Source organism: Zootoca vivipara, chromosome 2 (genome assembly GCF_963506605.1).
Source record: "Zootoca vivipara chromosome 2, rZooViv1.1, whole genome shotgun sequence".
NCBI classification, from domain to species: domain Eukaryota; kingdom Metazoa; phylum Chordata; class Lepidosauria; order Squamata; family Lacertidae; genus Zootoca; species Zootoca vivipara.
This window is the reverse complement of record NC_083277.1, coordinates 7,140,031-7,165,839: the sequence shown is the minus strand read 5'-3', so window position 1 is coordinate 7,165,839 and position 25,809 is coordinate 7,140,031. Positions and strand designations below refer to the sequence as shown.

The 25,809-nt window shown below is 44.8% G+C and overlaps 2 protein-coding genes across 2 annotated transcripts in view; both read left to right on the top strand.

Moving 5' to 3' along the window:
* The first annotated feature begins 3,109 nt into the window (after window positions 1-3,109).
* LOC118081404 (zinc finger protein 883-like) overlaps window positions 3,110-25,809 on the top strand; it is a 29,003-nt gene continuing 6,303 nt past the window's right edge. Inside the window, exons 1-3 of the mRNA XM_060269503.1 lie at window positions 3,110-3,144; window positions 13,342-13,599; window positions 17,961-18,110. Coding sequence (XP_060125486.1) covers window positions 13,563-13,599; window positions 17,961-18,110 — 187 coding nt within the window. The 5' untranslated portion in view covers window positions 3,110-3,144; window positions 13,342-13,562. The remainder of the gene's footprint in view (window positions 3,145-13,341; window positions 13,600-17,960; window positions 18,111-25,809) is intronic.
* Window positions 3,295-23,922, top strand: LOC132591384 (zinc finger protein 345-like). The gene is made up of 4 exons (XM_060269878.1): window positions 3,295-5,603; window positions 5,819-5,942; window positions 6,520-7,254; window positions 18,192-23,922. The coding sequence occupies exons 1-4, from the start codon at window positions 5,490-5,492 to the stop codon at window positions 19,499-19,501; spliced, it is 2,283 nt and encodes a 760-aa protein (XP_060125861.1). The 5' UTR covers window positions 3,295-5,489; the 3' UTR covers window positions 19,502-23,922.

The window sequence follows — 25,809 nt, the reverse complement described above, 5'->3', positions numbered from 1 at the left end:
CATGAAGTGAACATTTTCAAGTTTCAAAATATTTTCAAAGCATTGAGCAAGCATTTTCAAACTTACTACTCTTTATTTTCCTTCATCCTGCCCCTCTTTTCTGTTGAAAAATGGGTAGGTACACACACACACACACACACCTCTTTATACTTTTGGAGAGAGAAAAAAAACCTTCTACAGCCTCTTTAAAACAAACCTTTACACACTACTTCCACTCTTTTTAATATTTGCCATGTTCTTGGGTTGATCAAGCCCTTACATAAGATTATTTAAGCAAGCTTGCATTTTGTTTTGGTTTTTTCTTTTGTTTTTTTAGACCCTGAAACATTTCTTAAATACAATTGGAGGCGTTTATCAGAGTTCAGACGGGAAGTAAGCTCTCCTTGGGCTTATTTCTCCCCTGAAGCCTGCAGAGTTGTCTCTTTGGACAGGGGTGCACCCATTTTTGCCCTGGTCAGTCTCCGAAGGGGCACTTGCGCAAGTTCTAGCCCTGGGCAGTCTCCGACGGGGCTGTGGGGGGGTCTCTCGGGGTTCTGGGGATTCCTGGGGAACCTGGGGCACGTCTAAGGAAAGTGGACTGACTCCGATAGGAAAGTGGACCGACTCCGATAGGAAAGTGGGCTTGGGAAGGTTGCTAAAAGGGGCTCTCTAAGGGAAAGTGGGATTTGGAAAGTCTCCTTAGGAAAACGTTCTAGGAAAGTGGACACACTCCGAGGAGGACTCCTATTCCCACCCACAATTTAATAGTGCCACAGCAATCTCCCTGCCTCTTGCTCTCTAGACTCAGGTCCTACTGAACGCTTGCCTACGCAATGCCAGATCGGACCTGAGGAAATGCAAAGTAGGAAGAGGGAACGGGCGCACTTGCAATCTCTGGTCATGGGTCATACCTAACAAAGGTCGCCATGGCAGAGGGGCGTCTTCACCCGGGACAGCTAAGCGAGAGAAGGAAAAAGTTACCAAGGCTCGCTATCTGGGCAAACTCCGACGGACAACAAGCCTTGGGGAGGGAAAGGGCAGCCGCAAAACCTTCCAGCCTGGGCAGACTCCGACGGGCTTTGGGTTTTTTGGCTATGAAAAATAGGAAAGAGTTTGATTGCTGTGACAATTCCCACCCCGAAAAGCCAATTTCCCTATTGATACTCACGTCGCAGCGCGCTGCCTTCTTTTCCTGAAGCTTGGTCACCTCGCAACAATCAGGAGAAGAAAATCTTGCAAAATCAACCCCCACGGCCGTCTGGATCCTGTTTGTTTTCCCTGTGTGGTCCCGCTAAGGATCCCAGTTAGGCCAGAACTCCAGGGACAGTCGGGGAAGGGGATCCCCCCTGCAAATGGCTGGGTGCGCTTGGGCTCCCCAACCACGACGCCCCAAGAGTACGGCTAAACGGAGCCTCCTGCCTGGCTCGCCATATTGTTATGAAAAATGTACCCCAAAATGCGTTGCCTTTTAAGAAGGACAGACGCGGGTCGGAAGCTCCAAAATTTGCACTAAGTTCAGCTCCACCGGGAAAATGACAGAGACCACACAATGCTGTCAGGAAAAACAAACTGATCCCTTTATTGCAGAATGCAAAGCTACAGCTGTAGGGTCCCTGCCTCTGGAAAGAAGGAAGGAACCCCGGGAAATGGTAAGGACCCCCTATATACCCTCCTGTTCCTGCATGGAAATCTCTGGACTAGGAGGGAGGGGGAGACAAGGGCGGTGGGTGGGATATCGGATTAGCTGGGTGCGGAGATGACTTTTCCTTTCAGATGGAGAGATGTCAATCTCTCTTCTCCTGTCGTTGATGGCACTTCCCTTTGTTTTGACAGGTGGGCAATCCTTCGAGATGGGTGCAGAGGTGGGGCAGTTCCTGGCGATTTCCGTGGGGTGGAAGTCCACCCGGCAGGTGTTTTCCTCCAGGCCATGGAAGGGTGGGCTACGTTGAGGATGGCAATTTATTTGAATAAAGTTGTCCCAGCTAATCCCTCTGTTGTCCATGTGTCCTTGAATGGGTATAGGGTGGTAGTAGGGCAAGGTTCAGGTGGGTTGGGATCATACAGGGTTCATACAGAAAATATACCTGGAAAACATACCTAATACAGGGATTTCTAATTAAAAGGTAGCAGTCCTGTCATATACAGTTCTAAGATATAAAACAGCAATTCTAATACAGAGGCAGCGGATAGAGATTTCATGGTAAGAGAACATATAATAGGCTGTATTATTAACTTGAGTAGAAAAGTGTCACTTTGGATTTGGGCGGTTTCCCCCCCCCCTTTCTGGAAACATTGTTTTGTTCTGGGCGGAGGGGAGGTGGAGAGGGGAAATGTGTGAGTTTATGCTAACTGTTGTGCATATGCAGATCCTTAAGCCTTCCTTCAGGCAGGGTCGCGTCCTAGCGGGAGGGGTGAGGAGACAGGGAAGATGGCATTGAACAGGATGTCGAATTCTGTCACCCCTCTCTGTTCATTAATAATGGTGTCCTGCAAAACCCCCCATATGATTTTATAACACTACCTTCAAATATTTCTATCAGCCATTATTCTTTGGATGGCTGTGCATGACTAATTCCATCACTAGAATGATCATCTTCATCCGTTTTGTTTTCCAAAAGATAACAGCTTTTGGTTGAACAAGACTATCCAGCCACCTACACATCATAAAATGAGGATTGGTTGTTGAACTTCCAGTTTTGGCTCTGGATCAGGGTTAGAATAAGTAAAGTTCTAGGAATTGAATTCAGAAGTTTTTATTGCTTTGGATTTGGGAAAATCCATTACTGAAGTAGCCAGACCAGCTTCTTGGTAAAGGACTTTAGTACAGTATACCAAAAGGATGAATGTTATTATTTTGAAATTTGAAAAGGAAATATTTTCTTTAAAAAAAAATAGTTTAGAAAAAGTTTTATGGCTCCCGTGCACGTGATCCAGCGGCAGCGTGGCTTCCCGGAGGCGAGACGAGCGCCAATCCTGGCTCTCTACCCAGAGAAGCCAAGAGGCTCCTGCCCCTCGGCTCCGAAATGGTTAAGAGCAGCGGCAACAGAACTAAGATCCCTAGAGCGGAAGAAAAAAGGTTGTCGGGAGAAGTGGAGCTTCCGCTTGCTGTCTCGCTTGCCCAGGGATTTGCGGCGGCGGCTGTCCTTCCTCGCGGAGGCGCTGGAGGTGGGTCATATTATTATATATTATAACTGGGGGGGGGTGCTGCTGGAGGGAGTATGCGGAGGGATTAAAAAAAAACCTATTAGGCAAACCGTTTCAATGCAAACTTGTATTCACCCTGCAACTTGTAATAATTTTTATCTGGCCTGTTTTTACCATAATTTATTAAATTTATATACCTCCCTGTACCCACAGGCTCACAGGATAAAATTACAATATAAAAACCAAAGAACATAAGCAAAACTGAAACAAAAACAACCCAATAGCCCCCCAACACACACATTTTAAAACATTTTGTTCCAATCAAATACAGCAGTTTCTGCAAGAGCAGTTCTGGGCAGAAGAGTTTTTTTAAAAAAAGGAGAAACAAGAACAATTTGGGATTCTCTACAGAGTGTCAGGTGCGGATGGCGCTGTGGTATAAACCACTGAGCCTAGGGCTTGCTGATCAGAAGGTCAGCAGTTCGAATCCCCACGACGGGGTGAGCTCCTGTTGTTCAGTCCCTGCTCCTGCCCACCTAGCAGTTCAAAAGCACGTCAAAGTGCAAGTAGATAAATAGGTGGAAATAGGTGTTTCCGTGCACTGCTCTGGTTCACCAGAAGCGGCTTAGTCATGCTGGCCACATGACCCGGAAACTGTCTGCGGACAAACACCGGCTCCCTCGACCTATAGAACGAGATGAGTGCAACAACCCCAGAGTCGTCTGCGACTGGACCTAATGGTCAGGGTCCCTTTACCTTTTTATAATTAAATGCTACCACTTTAGAGTTCAAATGCTGAACTTAAAAAATAGCATCCACACCTATCTAGATTATGGCAAATGTGAAGGACATTTAATACATGTGCTCCTTGTCATACCTTAAAATATTTAAAATTCTATTTTCATTTTCCACAAGGGTACCAGTGTACATCCTCCAAATGTACAAGGGTTTCCCAATTCACTTGCTCCATGGGAACTTTCCATAGTGTTCTTTTGCATTGAGGCTGAACTGAAGGAAAATAAGCACTGTTGCTTCCTCTTCTCTTGCTTATATTCTCTAATACAGTGGTACCTCGGTTTAAGTACACAATTGGTTCTGGAAGTCTGTACTTAACCTGAAGCGTACTTAACCTGAAGCGAACTTTCCCATTGAAAGTAATGGAAAGTGGATTAATCCGTTCCAGACAGGTCCGCGGAGTACTTAAACTGAAGCGTACTTAACCTGAAGCGAACTTTCCCATTGAAAATAATGTAAAGTGGATTAATCTGTTCCAGACGGGTCCGCAGAGTACTTTGACCTCCCACTAGAGGTCAAAGAAAACAACAACTACCAGACCTTTAGAAGGCATCTCAAGGCAGCCCTGTTCAGGGAAGCTTTTAATGCCTGATGGATTTCTGTATTTTAATATTTTGTTGGAAGCCGCCCAGAGTGGCTGGGGGAACCCAGCCAGATGGGTGGGGTATAAATAATAAATTATTATAAATTATTATTATTATTAAACTGAAAGTACTCAAACCGAGGTATGACTGTAATAGTCTGTGATTGATCTGGCCTGCTTTGGAGCAGGATCACTTTCTCCAAATCCCCACCTACTGGGGATTCTGGCCACATACACATCATACATTAAAGCACCATGATGCTGGTTCAAACAGTCCTTGTTCCCAGAAATCTGGTAGCTGTAGTTTTTTTTTTAAGGGTGCTGAGAGCTGGAGGAGAGAGGGAGAAACACACACACCCCAATTCCCCTTGCAGAGCTACAATTACCAGACTCTGTGAAGTGGGATTGATGGTTAAACAGTTTTCCAGAGCAAACTGTAACTCTGTGATGGAGAACCGGGATCTCTCCTGACAAAGCTGGGCACCCTTAATAACATTCATTTGGGTAAAACAATCCCAGATTCTTAAAGACTTTATGGTAACAATTTGAACTTGGCCTGGTAGTAAATCAGCAACCAGTGGAGGTATTTTCTTCTTGTTGACTTTGCAGGACCCACATTTTGGAGGGCAGATTTTGCTTTATGACCAAAATTGGCAGAGCAGGGAGGCGTTCTTTCAACCTTCTTGGTGGCTGCCTTGAAGCACAGATGGAATAAGAAGACTCTGCTTAGAGAAGCTGTTCATTCCATCGAGACAGGGAGAAGCGGAGGATTCTGGGAAGGAACCTTGCAGAAGATCCTGAACAAGGAGGACGCCCTCAGCTCAGATGCTCAGCTCCTGCACTTCAGACAGTTTCTCTACCATGGTCCGCCGAGAGGTTTGCTGCTGACTCCGCCACCTTTGCCTTGAGTGACTGCGGCCAGAGCGATAGACACGAAAAGTCTGATCTGGTTCTCCTAGAGCAGCTCCTGGATGTCCTCCCCACAGAGATGGAGAACTGGGTGAGGGAACGTGGGGCAGAGACTGGTTCCCAGGCAGTGGCCCTGGCCGAAGGTTTCCTCTCGAGCCGAGCAGAAGATGTGAAGCAGGAGGAGGAGCAGCAGGTGAGAGAGGGCTTCATCCTGGTAGTTCCAAGGGGCTGAGAATATTTCCAAGGACGTTGCCAAAGTGTGCAACGGTTGTCCACTTTTCACCCATTCTGGAAGTCCTGCAAGGAGAGGACCGCTCATCTGTTTCCTAATCTCTCTCTCTCTCTCTCTTTCTCTCTCCCCCACTCTCTCTTTTCTCTTTCTGATCCTTGCTGCTCTTTCAACTGCAGGGACTATTTTCAGAAGAAGCCGTGAACTTTCCTGAGGCAGAGGAGGACCCATCAGACCCCAGGCAGATACCTCTCTCCAAGTGGTGGATCAAGCAGGAGGAAGACGAAGGTGCTCCTTCATTGGGTAAGGATTCACAAGGCATTTCCCAGCTTGGGTCTTCCCCTCTCGAGCGGGTCTCTCTTATTTCCCCTTGAGCCTGTTTCGGGGAGGAGCTGACTCCACCAAATGCTTAGCTTCCATCATTCGAGAATTAATACAATACAGTAATTAATACAATACAGTACTTTCTGGAAGGGCGATTTTGTGGGAATGAAACTCTAGTTACCATAGTAGCAGACTTTGGCAAGATTGAGCAAAATGGCCGGGTTGGTCACATAAAAAGCACTTCCTGGCTGCTTTCCCACCCTTTCCCTCCGTTTCCAACAAATATAAAAGCATAATAAAACATTAAAAACTTCCCTATACAGGGCTGTGTTCAGATGTCTTCTAAAAGTTGTATAGTAATTTGTTTGCTTGACATCTAACGGGATAGCGTTCCACAGGGTGGGCACCACTACCGAGAAGGCCCTCTTTCCTTGTTCCCTGTAACTTCACTTCGTGCAGTGAGGGAACCGCCAGATGCGCCTGGGACCTGGATCTCAGTGATTGGGGTGAAGACACTCCTTTAGCATTTCATCAGTTTGCCTTTTTATTCCATCAGGACATGTTGAAGGGATGCTGGCAGAAGGGGAACAATCAGAAGTGTCACCAAAAGGATCCAAAGAGGAGGAGGAGCAAAGGAATCTGGGGGTTCAAGATGGAGGCAGCAGGCGAGAGGGGAGACGAAAGCACAAGCCGGAGGGTGACTCCGGTACGTCTCAGGGTGGTGGTAATCAAATTCACAGAGATGAGAAAAAGCATGAATGCACAGTGTGTGGAAAGAGATTGGGTAGTTGCTCAGCTCTTATTTTACATCAAAGAATACACACAGGAGAGAAACCGTATAAATGTTTGGAGTGTGGAAAGAGCTTCCGTGATAGTGGTAACCTTACCTCGCATCAAAGAACTCATACAGGGGAGAAACCGTATACATGTTTAGAGTGTGGAAAGAACTTCACTCAAAATGGTACCCTAACCTTGCATCAAAGAATTCATACAGGGGAGAAACCGTATACATGTTCAGAGTGTGGAATGAGCTTCAGTCGGAGTGGTCACCTTACTTTGCATCAAAGATCTCATACAGGGGAAAAACCGTATACATGTTCAGACTGTGGAATGAGCTTCAGTCAGAGTAGCCACCTTAAGTCGCATCAACGAATTCATACAGGGGAGAAACAGCATACGTGTTTGGAGTGTGGAAAGAGCTTCACTCGCAACAAAGGGCTTACTAGACATCAACAAGCTCATCAAGGGAGCAAACCTTATGAATGCTGGGAATGTGGCAAGAGCTTCAGTCGCCTTGACCACCTTTCCCGGCATCAAAAAATTCATATAGCGGAGAAATGATATACATGTTTGGAGTGTGGAAAGAGCTTCATGTGCGGTAGTCACCTTACTAGACACCAAAGAACTCATACAGGGAGGAAATCTTAGAAATGTCTGGTGTATGGAAATAACTTCAGTGACGGGCCTTTCTAAACAGTAAAGAACTCGTACAAGGAAAACATCTTAGAAAGGGTTGGAGTGTGGGAAGATCTTTAATCATATCAAATAACTCTTACAGAGAGTAAACCAATGATCGTGTTCAGAATTAGAATTTGCTTCCATTAGAATTTTTATTCCTTTTAGTGGCTGTGTTGCATATTGTTCTCCTGATCAGAGTTAGATTTGCATAGCTATGTTCTATTTTCTTTCCCATGCATTATTTCCCATGTATTCATCACTTGTATATAGCGTTGCTTAAATATTTCTCCAAATCCGCAAGATTTGTTAATCTGGTGTGAATTGATCTGATATTTTTCATAGACAGAAATGCATTCACTGGTATTCTGTCACTTATATAAAGTAGATCTTTGCAATGAGAGTATAGCCCCTCAGATCACAGCTCTAATGAACAAATGTTGTTGAAAAACATATACTGTATATTAAACCTCAATACGCAGTCAAGAGAGAAATTAGAACAGTATAGAAGATGCAATGATAACTTTTACTCAGCGTACTTGCACTTGTTAGATTAAATGTACAAGGCAGACTTATCCTGCTAATACATATTACAGTACATAGATTTGAATCTAGGACAAAAGCTGTTACAGACTGACTAACTGAGGCGGAACACAGCACAACAGAACAGGCCTAGTGCTCAGATGCTCTAGAACATCCCCAAACTGCGGCCCTCCAGATGTTTTGGCCTACAACTCCCATGATCCCTAGCTAAGAGGACCAGTGGTCAGGGATGATGGGAATTGTAGTCCAAAACATCTGGAGGGCCGAAGTTTGGGGATGCCTGCTGAAGAAGAAGAAGAAGACGAAGAAGAAGAATATTTATACCCCGCCCATCTGGCTGGGTTTCCCCAGCCACTCTGGGCGGCTTCCAACAAAATATTAAAATACAATGGTCTGTTAAACATTAAAAGCTTCCCTGAACAGGGCTGCCTTCAGATGTCTTCTAAAAGTCTGGTACTGTAGATGTTTTTCTCTTTGACATCTGGTGGGAGGGCGTTCCACAGGGCGGGTGCCACTACCGAGAAGGCCCTCTGCCTGGTTTCCTGTAACTTGGCTTCTCGCAGCGAGGGAACTGCCAGAAGGCCCTCAGTGCTGGACCTCAGTGTCCGGGCAGAACATGGAGGCTTTCAACCTTTTTGGGTCCACAGTTCCCCTGACCAACTACATTCTTTCTGTGGCACCCCTGTGGGGCTCAGGAGCCCAGTTGTGTCACCCTTTACCTGCAGAATTGGCAGCCTCTCACCCTTTTTTTGAACACTGTCCCTTGTAAGGTGTTCCCTCAGTCTCCTCTCCTTGAGAGTCCTCTGGGCAGCTCCTGCTGCCGCCCCTGGTCTCTGAGCTGCCCCCTCCTGCCCCACAGAGAGGTGCCTCCTCACACTGCTCCACAAGGGCCTGGAACCTGTCCATTCCCAACACCAGGGGCTGGTGGGCTGGCTGGTTGGACTCCCTCACGTACAAGCCTTTGGGAGGTAGAGACATCAGAAGAGAGAGAGAAGGAAAGAGTGACAGAGGCCAGGGTTGCCTGCAGCACCCCTGACCATAATTCAAGGCACCCCAGGGAGTCACAGCACCCTGGTTGAAAACCACTGCTCTAACACATAAGACTGTTCGTAACTTCCATAAACGTACCAATTGACATAACTGCCTCTGGCAGAAGGTGTATAGCATCACAGAATTATATATTAGAATTCTATAGTCCATAGATCCCAGCTCCCAGGGGCTGAAGTTTGTTCAGCCCCCAATGAAATATTTGAGGGGCCTGGGCTCCCCAAAATTAATGGGCATTGCCATTCAAATAGTGTGTGGGGGGTGTCATATGATCAATTATGTGGAGTGGGGCTTACCTGGGCCCCTCCAATATTTTGTTCAAGTTGGCATCCCTTTACTTAGCATTTTGGGTTATATATATAAAATTTTCTGTTGTATATTTCAGAGTACTAAGTTTTACATCCTTAAGATATCGATGATTTCCCTTCTTCTGTTTCCATGGTTCATTTTACATATCATAAATCCCTGCATATTTTACAGAAACTATACCAATCGGTTTTCCATTATTGCATACATCATAACTTGTTTACACTGTTGAATTTATCTTAATGCTGCCAGCGTTTTCGGCTGTACACAGTTTCCCCCCCCCCCCCCCCCGGATATTCAATAAATGTTTCCCAATCTTCTCTAAGCGTATGTTCTTCTTATTCTCTTATTCTATATGTTAAGTCTGCAAGCTGCGCATATTATGTCAACTTAAGTTGCCATTCTTCTTTGGTTGGACATTTTGGGTGCTTTCATCCCACGTATAAGGCTGGCATGACCTTTAATAACATTAGCTTGGGCCTGCTCCCCATACTGCTCTTAAATGGTATAGTGATGCATTCCATTAGCAGCCTGGCTCTTCTAGCCAGGCAGAGCATAAATGCACCTCACCTTTGAATACCGGATGGGTCAGGGCAGCAGGACAAGGCCTATTAAGGCTCAGATAAATAGCCCTGGTTCAGACTTTTACAGAGATTTGGCAATAGCTCCTCTCTTTCTAACTCTCTGGAGAAGGGGCAGGGCATGGAGGAAGGGGAGAAGGAGAAGGAGAGTATGGATTTGATATCCCGCTTTATCACTACCCTTAGGAGTCTCAAAGCGGCTCACAATCCTTTCCCTTCCTCTCCCACAACAAACACTCTGTGAGGTGAGTGGCGCTGAGAGACTTCAGAGAAGTGTGACTAGCCCAAGGTCACCCAACAGCTGCATGTGGAGGAGCGGGGAATCGAACCCAGTTCCCCAGATTACAAGTCCACTACTCTTAACCACTACACCATGCTGGCTCTCAAGCTGTATAAGGCTTGCCCAATCTGTTCCTTGCCACTGACTGAGAGCCTGCCCAGACCCCAATGTGTCTGTTTGGTGCTCTGCCACTTCTTTGCCAAAGATTGCCCATTTTTCCACCAGCCACATGAGGATGAGGGGAAGCAGGCAAGCAAATCCTTAAGGCCCAGGTTGCTGCTGAAGGCCACAAGAAAGCCAGGATCTAAGCCAGGAATCCTAGGTTCATTGTGGGGATCTGTTCCTCTGTGCACCTTTTTAGGATATTAATTTTGGAAATGCATGTTTTGCAATGTTCCCAATTTGCCCAAAAGGGCAGTCAAAAAAATTGAAGAATATTTGCCCCCGACTTTGGAACTCCCTGTCTACTCCCTCCCAGTTGTTTTCACTGTACTCTTCCGCACCCGCTAAAGACATTTTTGTTCATGCAAGCCTTTCCAGATGTGTCAAATGTCATTTATTTTAATATTTTTTAATAATTAAATAGTCATTTTAACTTTTTTTTTACTGACAATCTCATTGTTTTATTTTTCCTGAACTGTGGATTTTTAATATACAGTCATACCTCGGTTTAAGTACGCCTCGGTTTGACTACTTTCAGTTTAAGTACTCCGCGGACCTGTCTGGAACGGATTAATCCACGTTCCATTACTTTCAATGGGAAAGTTCGCTTTAGGTTAAGTACGGACTTCCAGAACCAATTACACTCATACTTCGGGTTAAATACGCTTCAGGTTGAGTACTCCGCGAACCTCTCTGGAACGGATTAATCCACTTTCCATTACTTTCAATGGGAAAGTTCGCTTCAGGTTAAGTACGCTTCAGTTTAAGAACTCCAAGGAGCATCTAGAATAATAATACAAAAGATGTACGTAATAGCAAAACAAGTGTGCAATTCCTAAGAAGCCATTTACAACCCCCACCCACCCCCCATGTAGGTTTTCTCAGGAGTCAGTCCCACTGTTCCCAACAGCTTCTTAATCTCAGGGAAAAGCATATAAATTCAGTTTTGGGATTCCCCAGGCAGAAGAGATTTGGGTCCTCTGAGGGATAAATGCAATGAGAGAGGAAAGTATTCTTTTCCATCCTATCTGCTTGCCTTAATTCAGCAGGCTTTCCCAAAAGGTCTTGGGTGTTTGTTACAGATCCTTTCCTCACTTTGAGTGCCACCTGGCTCAGGTAAAGTTCCATCAGAATGTAATAACTTATAAGAATCTGTGTTTGACAGTGAATGGTTTCCCCTTCCTTGGAGGTTTTTAAGTAGAGGTTGGATGGCCATCTGTCAGCGATGCTTTAGCTGAATTCCTGTATTGCAGGGTGTTGGACTAGAGGACCCTCGGGGTCCCTTTGGGGTCCCTTCCAACTCCACGATTCTAAGAAAGCTGTCCATACAAACACATCCCCCCTCGCCCAGCCCATTCACAAGGCAGGAACATAAATAACGCAGGAAAATTGAAATGCAATCTGCGACCCCACTCCCTTTTAACACAGTAGCTCCCAGACTTTTTCTGGCTGCCATCTTCTTGGTTCCATAAAATTGTTCCAATTCCCATTATTATTATTATTATTATTATTATTATTAGAATTAGAATTAGAATTAGAATTTATATACCGCCCTATACCCAGGGGTCTCAGGGTGGTTCACAGAATAAGGTCAAGATTTAAAACCAAAAAATACATAATAAAAATGAAAAAAACAACACAATAGCCCCCCAAACGAACACCTGCCTTACCCAACCCTATAAAAAGCTGTTATTGTCTAATTATTCGAGTAAGGAAGATAATAAACATAAATAAATAAAACAAAAATATACAGGGTTTGTAGTCACAAAATTATAAAATCCTCTTTTTAAAGCCTTCCAAGTGGGTGCCTCAGTATTTCCTCTGTACATCTCAGCAGGGAGGAGGAAACATCGGGCCCATTCCAACTTTCCAATTCTCCGATTCGATATCCTGCCTTTTCCTCCAAGGAGCTGAAGGTTGCATATAATACATGGTTCTGCCTCTCCTCCTTTACCCCCCCCCTACCCTAAGCTATAAAAAGCCACAAATGCACTTAATTATATAAACAATGTGGCAAAAGATTGTATGGTAAACTTAAAGCCTCTTCTGTTAGAAAACTCTTTTACTTGTCATGCATACCTACATGCAGTGCAATGTCCGCATTTGGAAAAAACCTCATGGAGCTGTGGTCAAGGTCTGCTGTGTAGATATGTGTTATAAGTCAGTATGTTTTAGCATATCTCTATGTGATCTGGTGCCTTGTTTAGCAAAGCAGGAAAAGACCTCACAGCCTGGAATATTCTATCTCACTGGGCAAAAGAAATATATCACTTGAATCATGTGATGAAAAGCTGTGGAAATATATTTTAAAATTCACGGCATGTAGCTCATTAAAAGAAAATTCTATGAAGATGATGTACCGATGGTATTTGACTCCAGTAAAGCTTGCTAAAATGTATAAAGATACCTCTAATTTATGCTGGAAATGTAAGGATAAGGAAGGAACTTTTTTTTTCATATGTGGTAGACATGTAAGAAAATAAAGGGCTTCTGGGAGATTATATACAATGAACTTTTAAAATGTTTAAAATTACATTTGTAAAAAACAACAGCTAGAGGCTTTTTTTCTAGGTGTAATAGGAGAAGAATTGCCAAGGAAGCAAAAGAGACTATTTATTTATGTGACTACAGCGGCCAGAATGCTACCAGCCCAGATGCGGAAAGAAGAAAGGGTCCCAACGAAAGAAGAATGGAAAACTAAGATGATTGACTCTGCCGAAATGGCTAAACTTGCTGTGAAGATCAGGCACTAAGATGAGGAAAAAATCTATCAAGAATGGGAAAACTTTATAGACTATTTTAGAGAACACTGTAAAAACGTCAAAACATTGGCAGGTTTGAGGTAACATTTATGAAGACTAGAATTAGGAGGGGGGGACATGTTGAAATTATTTGGAGAAATATAATGATATGCAAGGAGAATAGGGTGGGGGGAATGGAAACAGAAGGGGGCGAGGGAAAGTCATTTATTGCATATTTGGATTGGATATCTATGTACCCACAGGAAACGTTTTGGGGCGCCCGTGCAGCTGATCCAGCGGGACTTTCCGGAGGCGAGGCGAGTGCCTCTCCTCGTTCTCTGCCCGGAGCAGCCCAGAGGCTCCTGCCGATCGGCTCCGAAACGGTTAAGAGCAGCGGCGACAGAGCTGAGATTCCTAGAGCGGAGGGGAAACGGCTGTCGGGACAATACGAGCTTACGCTTCCTGTCCGACTTCCCTGTCAGTGATGGCGGCGGCTTTCCTTCCTCCCGGAGGCGCTGGAGGTTGGTGATATTATTATGTATTATAACTTGGGGGGGGGGGGTGCTGCTGCTGCTGGAGGGAGTATGGGAAGGGATCAAAAAACCCTATTCGGCAAACCGTTTAATCGTAAGGTTTTTTCCCTGTGTCTCCTTTTTCTATTCATCAATTTATCCAGATTTTCACATCTTATTTTTTTCAAAAACCTCCTGAAAATCGTCCAGCATTTTGGTGCAGATCTCTCCTAATGCACACGCTTTTGTAAAGGATATTTCCCATAATATTTACATTTGCCATTGTTAATGCATTTCTGTACACTATTCTGCTAAAATAATGCATTTATAGGACACCCGCCCCCCTTTGTATGGGTCTAGGACATCTTTTCCCAATGGAAGGGCCGATTCTTTCTCCTCCTGCTCTCTTCCCTACAGGCCAACTTGGGCAGGTGGGTGACCTTCCTTGGTCTCCTCATAGGGCTTGGGGTCAAGGCAAACCCTTAAGCATTGGAAAACCTTTTGTATGGGCTCACCCTGAAATTTGTAATCATTTTTCTCTAACCCTGATTTTACTATAATTTATTAAATTTATATACCTCCCTATACCCATAGGCATCACAGGATAAAATTACAATATAAAACCTGAAATTACATAAACAAAAACAACCCAATAACCCCCACCCCGAACACGTTTGAAATATTTGTGTTTCTATAAATTACAGCAGTTTCTGCAAGAGCAGTTCTGGGCAGAAGAGGTTTTTAAAAAGGGGAAACAAGGAACTTCAAGTCCACATTAAAAGTCCAAGTGTGGCTGAGCCCTTATACAGACAGGCTAATAATGATAATACTACTAGTAATACTACTACTAATAATAATAATATTAATACTCCTGAGCATCCTCTCCCCCTTTGTGGAGCCCGACTGGTCCACTGGTACACTCCAAGCTGGGAGACTGAACGCAAGTGGATGAAAGATCCAAATGATGCAACCAAACACTGCTAAGGGCTCATTATCAAGCCTATCTAGTGGCAGTGAAAGCAGCAAAGCAAGCATAGTTTTCTGCCTCCATTGCATCCTCATGTCCGGCAGAACTTTTCCGGGTTGTACGGGGCCTTTTACAGGCTGGCCCAAAGGAGGTGGTAGAACCAACGGTAGCTCGCTTTGACTTGTTTGCAAAGCATTTTGTTGTTAAAATGGCTTGCCAGAATGCTTCAATGACTGGAGGAGAGATCTGACCAGGTTCATATGGCAGGGTAAGAAACCCCGCATAAAATACAAATTACTGACGGACAAAAAAGAAAAAGGGGATTCCGCACTCCCCGAATTAAGAACATATTTCGAAGCCTTGTGCCTATTTTGGATTAATGATTGGATCTTATTAGGGAAAACAGATTTGGAGAGTTGCAACAATAGGTACAGATGGCATGCATACCTTGGCTACAATAAGGTCAAAGTCCACAAAGGGTTCACTAATCATCTAGTCAGAAATGCTCTTTATAAAGTGTGGACAAAATACCAACCATTATTAGAACTCCAAACGCCATGGTGGCTATCCCCAGTAGAGGCTTTTGCAGTCAAACAAATAAATATGGAGGGAAATTGGGCAACCCATAGTCAACTATTAAAAGAAGACCAAGGACCTCTGAAATTGAAAACATTCGGAGAGATAAGGCACTACATCACCGATTGACTTCAATATCACCAATTGAACAATGTTTTTAATTCAGATAAAAGAAATTGCTTTGGGAAAGAGGAATCCAAACTAGAAAAAGTATTATTATGAAATGACAAAAAATTATTATCTAGAGTCTAAAATTTGTGACCTGTTATTGGAATGGGATCTAAAAGAGGAGGAGATAAAGGATGTAATGGTTAAATGGGCCCAGGACAGCGGCCACACAATACAGATGGAACAGTGGGAGAGACTCCGGAGGTTAGATAGCAGATTTACTGCCTGTTACGCTATCAAGGGAAACTTAATGAAAATGTTATACAGGTGGTATATGACACCTTCCAAACTAGCCAACGTATATAAACTCAAATCCAACTAATGTTGGAAATGGAATAATGCAGAAGAAACAATGATACATGCATGGTGGCGCTGTGAGAAAATTAATAAATTTGGGGGAGTGTATCCATTAAGAACTAAAAAAGATGCTCAAAGCTCCTATAGGAAAAAAGCCAGAGGCATACCTAATGGGCATTATAGGAAAGGACACCTCACAGGGTAAGAAAAGTTTATTCTTATATGGCACAGCTGCAGCCAGATTATTACTTGCTAAAAATGGGAAAGGGGACATTATTCCTACAAAAGAAGACTGGATAGGACCCAGGGGTCCCCAAACTTACCCGGCTTTGGGCCGGATGCCCACCGCACCTATTGCGTGGTGGGCCGGAGGGTGGGGGAGCGCGCGCGGCTGTGTGCACCCATGCGCAAACGCTATTTCTGGCACACTCCCAACCTGGAAAGCGCCGGAAATAGCTTATGCGCATGTGCAGAAGCCTCCTCCGACCCGGAGGTACACTGGAAATAACGCTTGCATGCACACAAGCTATTTCCCGTCGCTTTTCTGGGTCAAAAGTCGGCAGCTGCGCCACACCGCGCCGGTAAGAGCGGGCAGCAGGGGTCCCCGGGGGCCGCATAAAAGAGCCTCTGGGCCGTATGTGGCCCCTGGGCCATAGTCTGGGGACCCCTGGGATAGGCATTAAGGAAGGAATGGCAATGCTTTGAGGACCAAATGAAAAAAACTGCTCAATAGAAAACCTGTTGATATGTATGGACTAAGTGTGTAAAGTTAAATCGCATTATGACAAAATTAAAAGGTGAATGTTGAATACTATCAAAAACACAATGTAAATATGAGTATAGAATATTGAAAGATGTCGAGCTGAGGCGGAGGGTAGTCATAGTGTTGGAATTTTTATTTTTCGTATCTTTATTTTATGTTGGAATCTTTATTTTATGAATGGTATATTGATTGTATTGATTGTACATGTATATATACTTTCTATAATACACTTTATTGAAGGGGGGGAATAGAATAAGATAAAATTGCTTGCATCCACCAAGACCTTGACTCTGCTGTTAAAGCAGATGAATTCCATGGGGCGTTCAGAGCACAGTCTAGTCCTGTTGTGTTGGATGAGTTTTTTCGGTTGGTAAGGCCTGAGGATATGGACAAGGTGCTCGGATCAGTCAAGGCAACCATTTGCACTCTAGACCCTTGCCCCTCTTGGCTGATAAGAACCAGCAGGGAGGGAACAGCTGGCTGGGCCAGGCAGATGATCAATGCCTCTTCACAAGAGGGAGTGGTCCCTGCATGTTTGAAGGAGGCAGTGGTAAAACCACTCCTTAAGAAACCTTCCCTGAATTCAGAAAGCCTAACTAACTACCGGCCACTTGCTAATCTCCCTTTCCTGGGCAAGGTTCTGGAGCAGGGGTCAGCGAAATTTTTCAGGAGGGGGCCGATCCACTGTCCCTCAGACCTTGTGGGGGGCCGGACCCACCCTCTCCTGAAAGCACCCCCCTCCCAAAAGGACCCCCCACTACCAAAAGGAACCCCCCCTGCCGACGCCACTCATGCTGCAGCCGCTAATGCCGCCTTGTCTTCAGCAGCGTCATCCTCTACCTCAGACAGGCTGTCAGTAGGGTGCAGAGCCCATGTCTGGGCGGCGGAGGCAGCCTCTCCGCCACTGCTGCTTCCTCCCGCTCGGCTCTTACCCATACGCAGCTGCCTCAGCAGGAAAGAAGGGTCGTCGCCCAGAGGCGTCCGGAGCTCGGATTGGCTGCAGGAAGCTCCAATCCAAAGCCACGGGCAGCACCGCCGCCCACCCAGGAGCGTCTGTGGCTTCGGATTGGCTGCAGGAGCTTCCACGCCAAGACCTCTGGGTATAGGGCGGTTTATAAACTCAATAAATAATAATACAGTGGGAGCTCAACTTACGAATTTAATCCGTTCCGAATGCACACTCTTAGGTCGAAAAGCGGTTTCCCATAGGAATGCATTGGGAACGGAAAAATCCGTAAGTCGAGGAAACCGCATCTAGCTGCGATCGTGTTTTCTGTTTGGATGTCGAAAAAAATTGTAAGCGCGTGGCCACTTTTTTTGCTTGTAAGTCAAAAGCGTTGGATGTTGAGTAGCTCGTAAGTCGAGGTCCCACTGTACTAATATTGATATTATTTGTTTCCTTGACATTTGACGGGAGTGCATTCCACAGGGTGGGCACCACTACCTAGGAGGCCCTCGGCCTCGTTCCCTGTACCTTCACTTTGTGCAGTGGGGGAACTGCCACAAGGCCCTGGGACCTTGATCTCTGTGTCCCGACTGAATGATTGGGGTGAAGAAACTCCTTTAGCATTTCATCAGTTTGCCTTTTTATTCCAACAGGAGATATTGAATGGATGCTGGCAGAAGGAGAACAATCAGAAGTGTCACCTAAAGGATCCAAAGAGGAGGAGGAGCAAAGGAAGCTGAGGGTTCAAGATGGAGGCAGCAGGCAAGAGGGGAGACAAAAGCAAAAGCTGGAGGGTAAATCCGGTACGTCTCAGGGTGGTGAAAATCAATTTCGCAGAGAGGAGAAAAAGCATGAATGCACCGTGTGTGGAAAGAGATTGGGTAGTCTCTCAACTCTGACCACACATCAAAGAGTACATACAGGAGAGAAACCGTATAAATGTTTGGAGTGTGGAAAGAGCTTCAGTTGGAGTAGAGCCCTTACTAGACACCGAAGAACTCATACAGGGGAGAAACAGTATACGTGTTCCAAGTGTGGAAAGAGCTTTGGTTACAGTAGCAGCCTTACGTCACACCAACAAATTCATACAAAGGAGAAACCATATAAATGTTTGGAGTGTGGAAAGAGCTTCAGTTGGAGTGGTGGCCTTACTAGACACCGAAGAACTCATACAGGGGAGAAACCGTATACATGTTCAGAATGTGGAAAGAGCTTCAGTGACAGTGGTTACCTTACTAACCACCGAAGAACTCATACAGGGGAGAAACCGTATAAATGTTTGGAGTGTGGAAAGAGCTTCCGTCAAAGTGGTAACCTTACCTTGCATCAAACAACTCATACAGGAGAGAAACGTTATAAATGTTTTGAATGTCAAAAGAGCTTCAGTGCCAGTAGTTCCCTTATCTTGCATCTACGAACTCATACTGGGGAGAAACCGTATAAATGTACAGAGTGTGGAAAGAGCTTCAGTCACAGTGGTACCCTTACTAACCACCGAAGAACTCATACAGGGGAGAAACCGTATACATGTTCAGAGTGTGGAAGGAGCTTCAGTAAGAAAGATGGCCTTACATCGCATAAAAGGTCTCATACAGGAGACAAACCGTATACATGTTCAGATTGTGGAAGGAGCTTCAGCCACAGTAGCGCCCTTAAGTCGCATCAACGAATTCATACAGGAGAGAAACCGCATACATGTTCTGAGTGTGGAAAGAGCTTCACTTACAGCAATGCGCTTACTAAACATCAACAAATTCATCGAAGCAGCAAACCGTATAAATGCCGGGAATGTGGCAACAGTTTCAGTCGCCTTGACTCCCTTTCCCGACATCAAAGAATTCATATAGGGGAGAAACGATATACATGTTTGGAGTGTGGAAAGAGCTACAGCTACAGTTGCAACCTTACCTTGCATCAAAGATTGCACACAGGAGAGAGACCTTATAAATGTTTGGAGTGTGGAAAGAGCTTCAGTTGCGGCAGCTCCCTTACATTGCATCAAAGAACTCATACAGGAGAAAAACCGTATACATGTTCAGAGTGTGGAAGGAGCTTCAGTTTCAGTAGTAGCCTTACTAGACACCAACGAAATCATACAGGAGAAAAACCGTATACATGTTCTGATTGTGGAAAAAGCTTCAGTTGCAGTAGTAGCCTTACTAGACACGAAAGAAATCATACAGAAGTGGCTTAGTCATGCTGGCCCCATGACCCGGAAGCTGTACGCCTGCTCCCTCAGCCAGTAAAGCGAGATGAGCGCCGCAACCCCAGAGTCGTCCATGACTGGACCTAATGGTCAGGGGTCCCTTTACCTTTAAGGTGTCTCAAAGCAGCTCACAATCTCCTTTCCCTTCCTCCCTCACAACAAACACTCTGTGTGAAGATCACACAGCAGCTGCATGTGGAGGAGCGGGGAATCAAACCTGGTTCACCAGATTACGAGTCCACCGCTCTTAATCACTACATCACGCTGGCTCTCAAGCTGTGTAAGGCTTGCACAAGCTGTTCCTCACCACTGACGGAGAGCCTGCCCAGACCCCAATGTGTCTGCTTTGTGCTCTGCCTCTTCTAGTGCCAAAGATTGCCCATTTTTCCACCAGGCACATGAGCAAGAGAGGAAGCAGGCAAGCAAATCCTTAAGGCCCAGTTTGCTGCTGAAGGCCACAGGAAAGCCAGGATCTAAGCCAGGAATCCGAGGTTCATTGTGGGGATTCGTTTCTCTTTGCACCTTTTTAGGATATTAATTTTGGAAATGCATGTTTTGCAATGTTCCCGAATTGCCCAAAAGGGCAGTCAAAAAAATTGAAGAATATTTGCCCCCGATTTTGGAACTCCCTTTCTATTGATAAGAGGCAGTCGCTTCCACTGTAATCTTCAGCATCCACTAAAAACATTTTTATTCATGCAAGGCTGTCCAGATGTGTCAAATGTTGACATGTGTTTTAATTCGGGTTTTAGCATTCATTTTAATTAATTTTTAATAATTAGTCATTTTAACATTTTTTTAAATGGCAATTTCATTGTTTTATTTTTCCAGAACTCTGGATTTTATATATATACTAGCTGGCCCTGCACGCATTGCTGTGTGTTAGTCTGTCAAATGGAGGGTAATAGTCCCCCTTCAGATCCCCCTGAGCATCTGAGTCCACCTGTTTTACAGGATCTCGTGGCGGAGGCGGGGTTTGTGGGGGGACGTGGATTGGAGTTAATTGTTGTAGGGTGTGTGTGAAATGTACGTAGTAAAGATTGAGATGTGGATTGATTAAGGGGTTGTGTGGGGGGTATTGTTGGTATTAAGAAGTTAATAAGTCATGTAGGTCGGGGTACAGATGGGTTATCTTACCTTTAGAGTTCTTTTTTGAGTTTTGGATTTGTATTTTTGGTGATGGAAGTTTATGCCAGGGCAGTCTGGATCTCAGGAAGGTAGAATTGGTATTTGGAGCGGCCTGTTAGGAAAGTGTGGGAGGTGGGTTTATTAAGGGGTTGTGTGGGGGGTATTGGAATAAGAAGTCATGTTGGTGGCGGTAGAGATGGGGTATCTTACCTTTATAGTCCTTCTTTGAGTTGTAGAGTTGTAGCTTTGTTGATTGAAGTTTATCCCTGGGCGGTCTGGATCTTGTGAAAGTACAAATTGTATTTGGAGTGGTGTGGTTCCCTTGGGGAGTTGTAGTAGGTTGTTTCACTGAGTTTTTGGATAATGGAATTGGGGTGTGTGGGGTGTTCAGTGATGGTAAGAGGGTGTGATTGTCAGAGGGAATGGTATGGTTGTGAGAGTGTGAATGTTAGAGGGAAAGGGTCGGAGGAAGGTGGTGGAGACGTTTGGAGGATGTTGTTTAGGAGGGGAGGAAGGATCAGAGGATGCTGCTGGAGAGGTTTGCAGGACGTTGTTTGGGAGGGGTGTGACGATCCCCCCGCTGCCACCAAAAATATGAGGGATTTCCCCCCCCCCCTCACTGCTTTACCATCAGAGGCTCTCCCTGTGCTTCTCTACAAACAGGAGAAGAAAACCTCGAGTGTCCAAATTGGACTTGTCTCCAGAGTACCTCAGGCGCTGCGTTCGAAACCTATGGCCACCAGTGGGAAGTCCCTCCCATGGATCCCTACTGCTACAGTGTGCCTCTCCCTTAGGCAACTATGTGGCTCCTTCGGCTTCGCTAACCAGCCCTTTGTATGACAGGAGAAAAAGCCAACAGTTTCCTCTTCCCCAGGAAAGCTTTGTTCTCCCCTCTTTGTCACACCTCTGAAGGCACTGAGACACTGCCGAGTCGGTAAACGTTTAAGCACATTTAACTTTATTATTTAACTTATAAACATGAATTTCTTTGGTTCTTAAAAGCACATATCTTCTTTTTATTTAACACAGACTTGTTACTACAACTCCTGCATCCCTCTCTGACACTCTACTCTCCAACTGCCAACTCCCAACTGCCATTTAGAATGCCCTCAAGCTCCGCCTCCCAAGGAACACCTGCCAAACTGGGAGTGATAGATTAACCCATGATGAACTGTAGTCATCATCAGGCACTATTCCGTCACAAGGGGATTGTGAGAGGGCAGGTATCGGAGGAAGGTGAGAGGGAAAGGATCGGAGGACGCTGGTTTAGGAGGTCACCAAGATTGCGGAAAGGCTCTGAGGGCCTGGGGGGGTGTTATTGTGAGAGGGAAAGGATCGGAGGACGCTGGTGGAGAGCTTAGGAGGTCGTTGTTTAGGAGGGGATGAAGATGAAGGAAAGCGTTTATGAGGGCCTGTGGGGGGGTGTGATTGTGAGAGGGCAAAGATCGGAGGAAGGATAAGAGGGAACGGATCAGAGGACGCTGCTGGAGACGTTAGGAGGACCTTGATCCAGGAAAGTTGTTATGAGGGCCTGTGGGGGGTGTGATTGTGAGAGGGAAAGGATCGGAAGACGGTGAGAGAGAAAGGATAGGAGGACGCTGGTTAGGAGGGCAGCAAGATGGCGGAAAGGTTCTGAGGGCCTGTGGGCAAGGATCGGAGGAAGGTGTGAGGGAACGGATTGGAGGACGCTGCTGCTGCTGCTGGAGAGGTTAGGAGGACGTTGTTTAGGAGCGGATAATGAGAAAGGAAAGCATTTATGAGGGCCTGGGGGGGCTGATTGTGAGAGGGGAAAGGATCAGATGACAGTGTTTGGAGTATGTGAGGGAACGGTATGGAAGTTGGGAGGAGAGGATCTGAGAATGTTAGGATGATGGATGGAGTGTGAGAGGGAAAGGTATACTTCGAGAACAGTTGAGGACGGTGGTAGGAGCTCAAGACGCTGCTGTCGGGTGTCTCCGATGAGATCTTGGACTCTCGTGGAGGAGGTGGGGTTTGTGGGTGTGGCGTAGATTCCATGGGGAGGGAGGGGGTGGAGGAGGAGCTGAGGGAATAACGCCACTTGAGGGCGCTGTTTTAGTTTGTGGAAAAGCAGTTCTGTACCTGCACAGGTAAGAGATGTGAGGCATCTGAGGTTCTGCGAACACTCAGGAAGTGGCATGGATCGTTGTGTCCAAATTTCAGGGGGATCGGTCAAGCGGTTACCGAGAAAAGTGGAGCCCACAATTTCACCATTTTTACATTTATATATATATATATATAGATGTATATGTATGTATAGTAAAGTTGCATGTAAATTTTAGGGAACAAAATAATAAACGCCTACAAAAGAAGTAATAGCAAAACAAGTGTGCAATTCCTAAGAAGCCATTTACAACTCACCATGTAGGTTTTCTCAGGAGTCAGTCCCACTTTTCCCAACAGGTGCTTAATCTCAGGGAAAAGCGGCTCAATTCAGTTTGGGGATTCCCCAGGCAGTAGAGATTTTGGTCCTCTGAGGGTTTAATCTGCTCGCCTTAACTCTGCAGGCTTTCCCAAAAGGTCTTGGGTGTTACAAATCCTTTCCTCACTATTAGTGCCACCTGGCTTGGATACAGTTCCATCACAATGTGCTTGCTTATAAGAATCTGTGTTTGACAGTGGAACGGTTTCACCTTCCTTGGAGGTTTTTAAGCAGAGGTTGGATGGTCACCTGCCAGGGATGCTTTAGCTGAGATTCCTGTATTGCAGGGGGTTGAACTAGAGGACTCTCAGGGTCCCTTTGGGGTCTCTTCCAACTCCACGATTCTAAGAAAGCTGCCCAAACAAACACATCCCCCCTCGCCCAGCCCATTCACAAGGTGGGAACATAAATAACGCAGGAAAGTTGAAACGCAGTCTGCAGGGAAAAAACCTTTAACACAGTAGCTTACAAATTTTTCAGACTCCTACCTTCTTGGTTCCATAAAATTGTTCCAGTGTCCTCTAATAATAATTATTTGAATTTGAATTTCTATACCACCCTATACCCGGATTTCCCGGGGGTCTCAGAATAAAATAAAGATATAAAACCACAAACTACATAATAAAAATCAAAACAACAACCCCCACAAAAAGACCACCTGCATTACCCAAACCTATAATAAACCTATAATATATATAAAGAGCTGAGATTCCTAGAGCGGAGGAACAAAAGGCTGTCGGGAGAATAGGAGCTTCCGCTTCCTGTCCCGCTTCCCGAGGGAGAAGCTGGTCATGACGGCGGCTGTCCTTCCTTGCGGAGGCACTGGAGGTGGGTCATATTATTACATATTATAACGGGGGGCGGGGAGAGTGGGGGTGCTGCTGGAGAGAGTATGGGGAGGGTTTAAAAAACCCTATTCGGCCAACCGTTTCAATGTAAGTTTTTTTTCAATGTCTCCTTTTTCTAGTCATCAATTTATCCAGATTTAGGGCTTGGGGTCAAGGCAAACCTTTAGGCATTAGAAAACCTTCTGCAGGGGCTCACCCTGGAACTTGTAATAATTTTTATCCGGCCTGATTTTAGTATAATTTATTAAATTTATCTAACTCCCTATACCCACAGGCTCAAAGTGGTTCAAACTCAAACTCAAAATATATAAGCAAAACTGAAACAAAAACAACCCAATAACCCAACACACACATTTTGAAACATTTGTGTTTCAATCAAATACAGCAGTTTCTGCAAGAGCAGTTCTGGGCAGAAGAGGTTTTTTTAAAAAGGAGAAACAACGATCTTCAAGTCCACATTAACAGTCCAAATGTGGCTGAGGCCTTATAGCTTTCTGTGCCACTGATGGTGTGCTGGGTGTAGGGTTTGTTTTTTCTACACTCACATGGCTTTTGCATGTTCCTGCTTCCAGAATGTCTTTCTGCAAGTGCATTGCTTTTCTCCTTTCTGCCATTGTTCATGCAAGGTAAAATGTTTTTATGTGTTTTGCAGCACAAGTTTTACTGACCTTACAGCTTATGAAGTTCTCCTGTTCTTGCTCCTGTTCTTTTTCAAAGATAAAATTTATTCTTTTTTGTTTAACCTGTGGTGTATAGTAAAGTTAGCTCAGTTTTACCCATGAACATTTCTTCACTTTTTTCCTTCAGCAATAATCCATTGCCCACCTTTACACACTTTGTGCAGGGAAATAATAATGTTTATTAAAACAATTTTGTGCAGACAGCAGTAAAATGATATATTTTTTTTCTTTTGGTGGAGGCACAAAGCAGCTCTTTATTCCCTGGAAAACATGAAACTTCACACATACAGCTGGAATATACAGTTTCAAAATGCCAAACATTCCAGGAAAGAGCAATAATCCTTATATGTTATTTCTTTGGTTGCTTCAGCTATTATATTTTGGGGGTGGGTGTCAGCATTAATGGTACAGTATATTTAAAGCATTTAAATATGCTCCCACTTCAAAGTTCAAATGCTGAACTTAAAAAATAGCATCCGTGCCTGTCTATATTATGGCAAATGTGAAGGACAAATTGCACTTAGCTTAAACCTGAACCTCTTAAAAACGGGTTCCCCCCCCAAAAAAAAATATAGTCCGGCCCCCCACAAGGTCTGAGGGACAGTGAACTGGCCCCCTGCTGAAAAAGTATGTATATCTATGTACAGTTGAAGGTATGCAAAAAAATGTATTCCCTTGGGATACAGTATATACAAGCTGTTGTTATTCAGGTAAGAATTTGCACTTGTATTTGAAAACATTTACCTTCAGTATTTAATGCCTTCACGAACTGTTTCATCAAACTATCTTTTTTCATGTCTCCTATGTCAAAGACGGGACAATTCTATGTTCAGCAAAGCTTAATTCAACCACATAAAGGCAAAAGGCCTCGAGGTCATTATTGACTTATGAGGTCCTGAACCGTAATAATAAATCTGCAAGATCTCATCCTTACCTCCTATGTCGCTTTTCAAACTCCAAATGAATTCTTTTAAATCCTTCTCAGAATCAAATCCAGATTTCCTCCTTCCATGTCACAATCAACCCAAAAGATGGCTTGATGAAACAGTTCGTGAAGGCATTAAATACTGAAGGCAAATGTTTTCAACATATAGTTGCAGCTTTTCCCACTTTGTCTTTCGAGAAGATCAAAGCAGGTGTGTTTGATGGACCTCAAATTCGTGCCCTTGTTTGAGATGAGGAATTTGTCAGGAAGCTGAA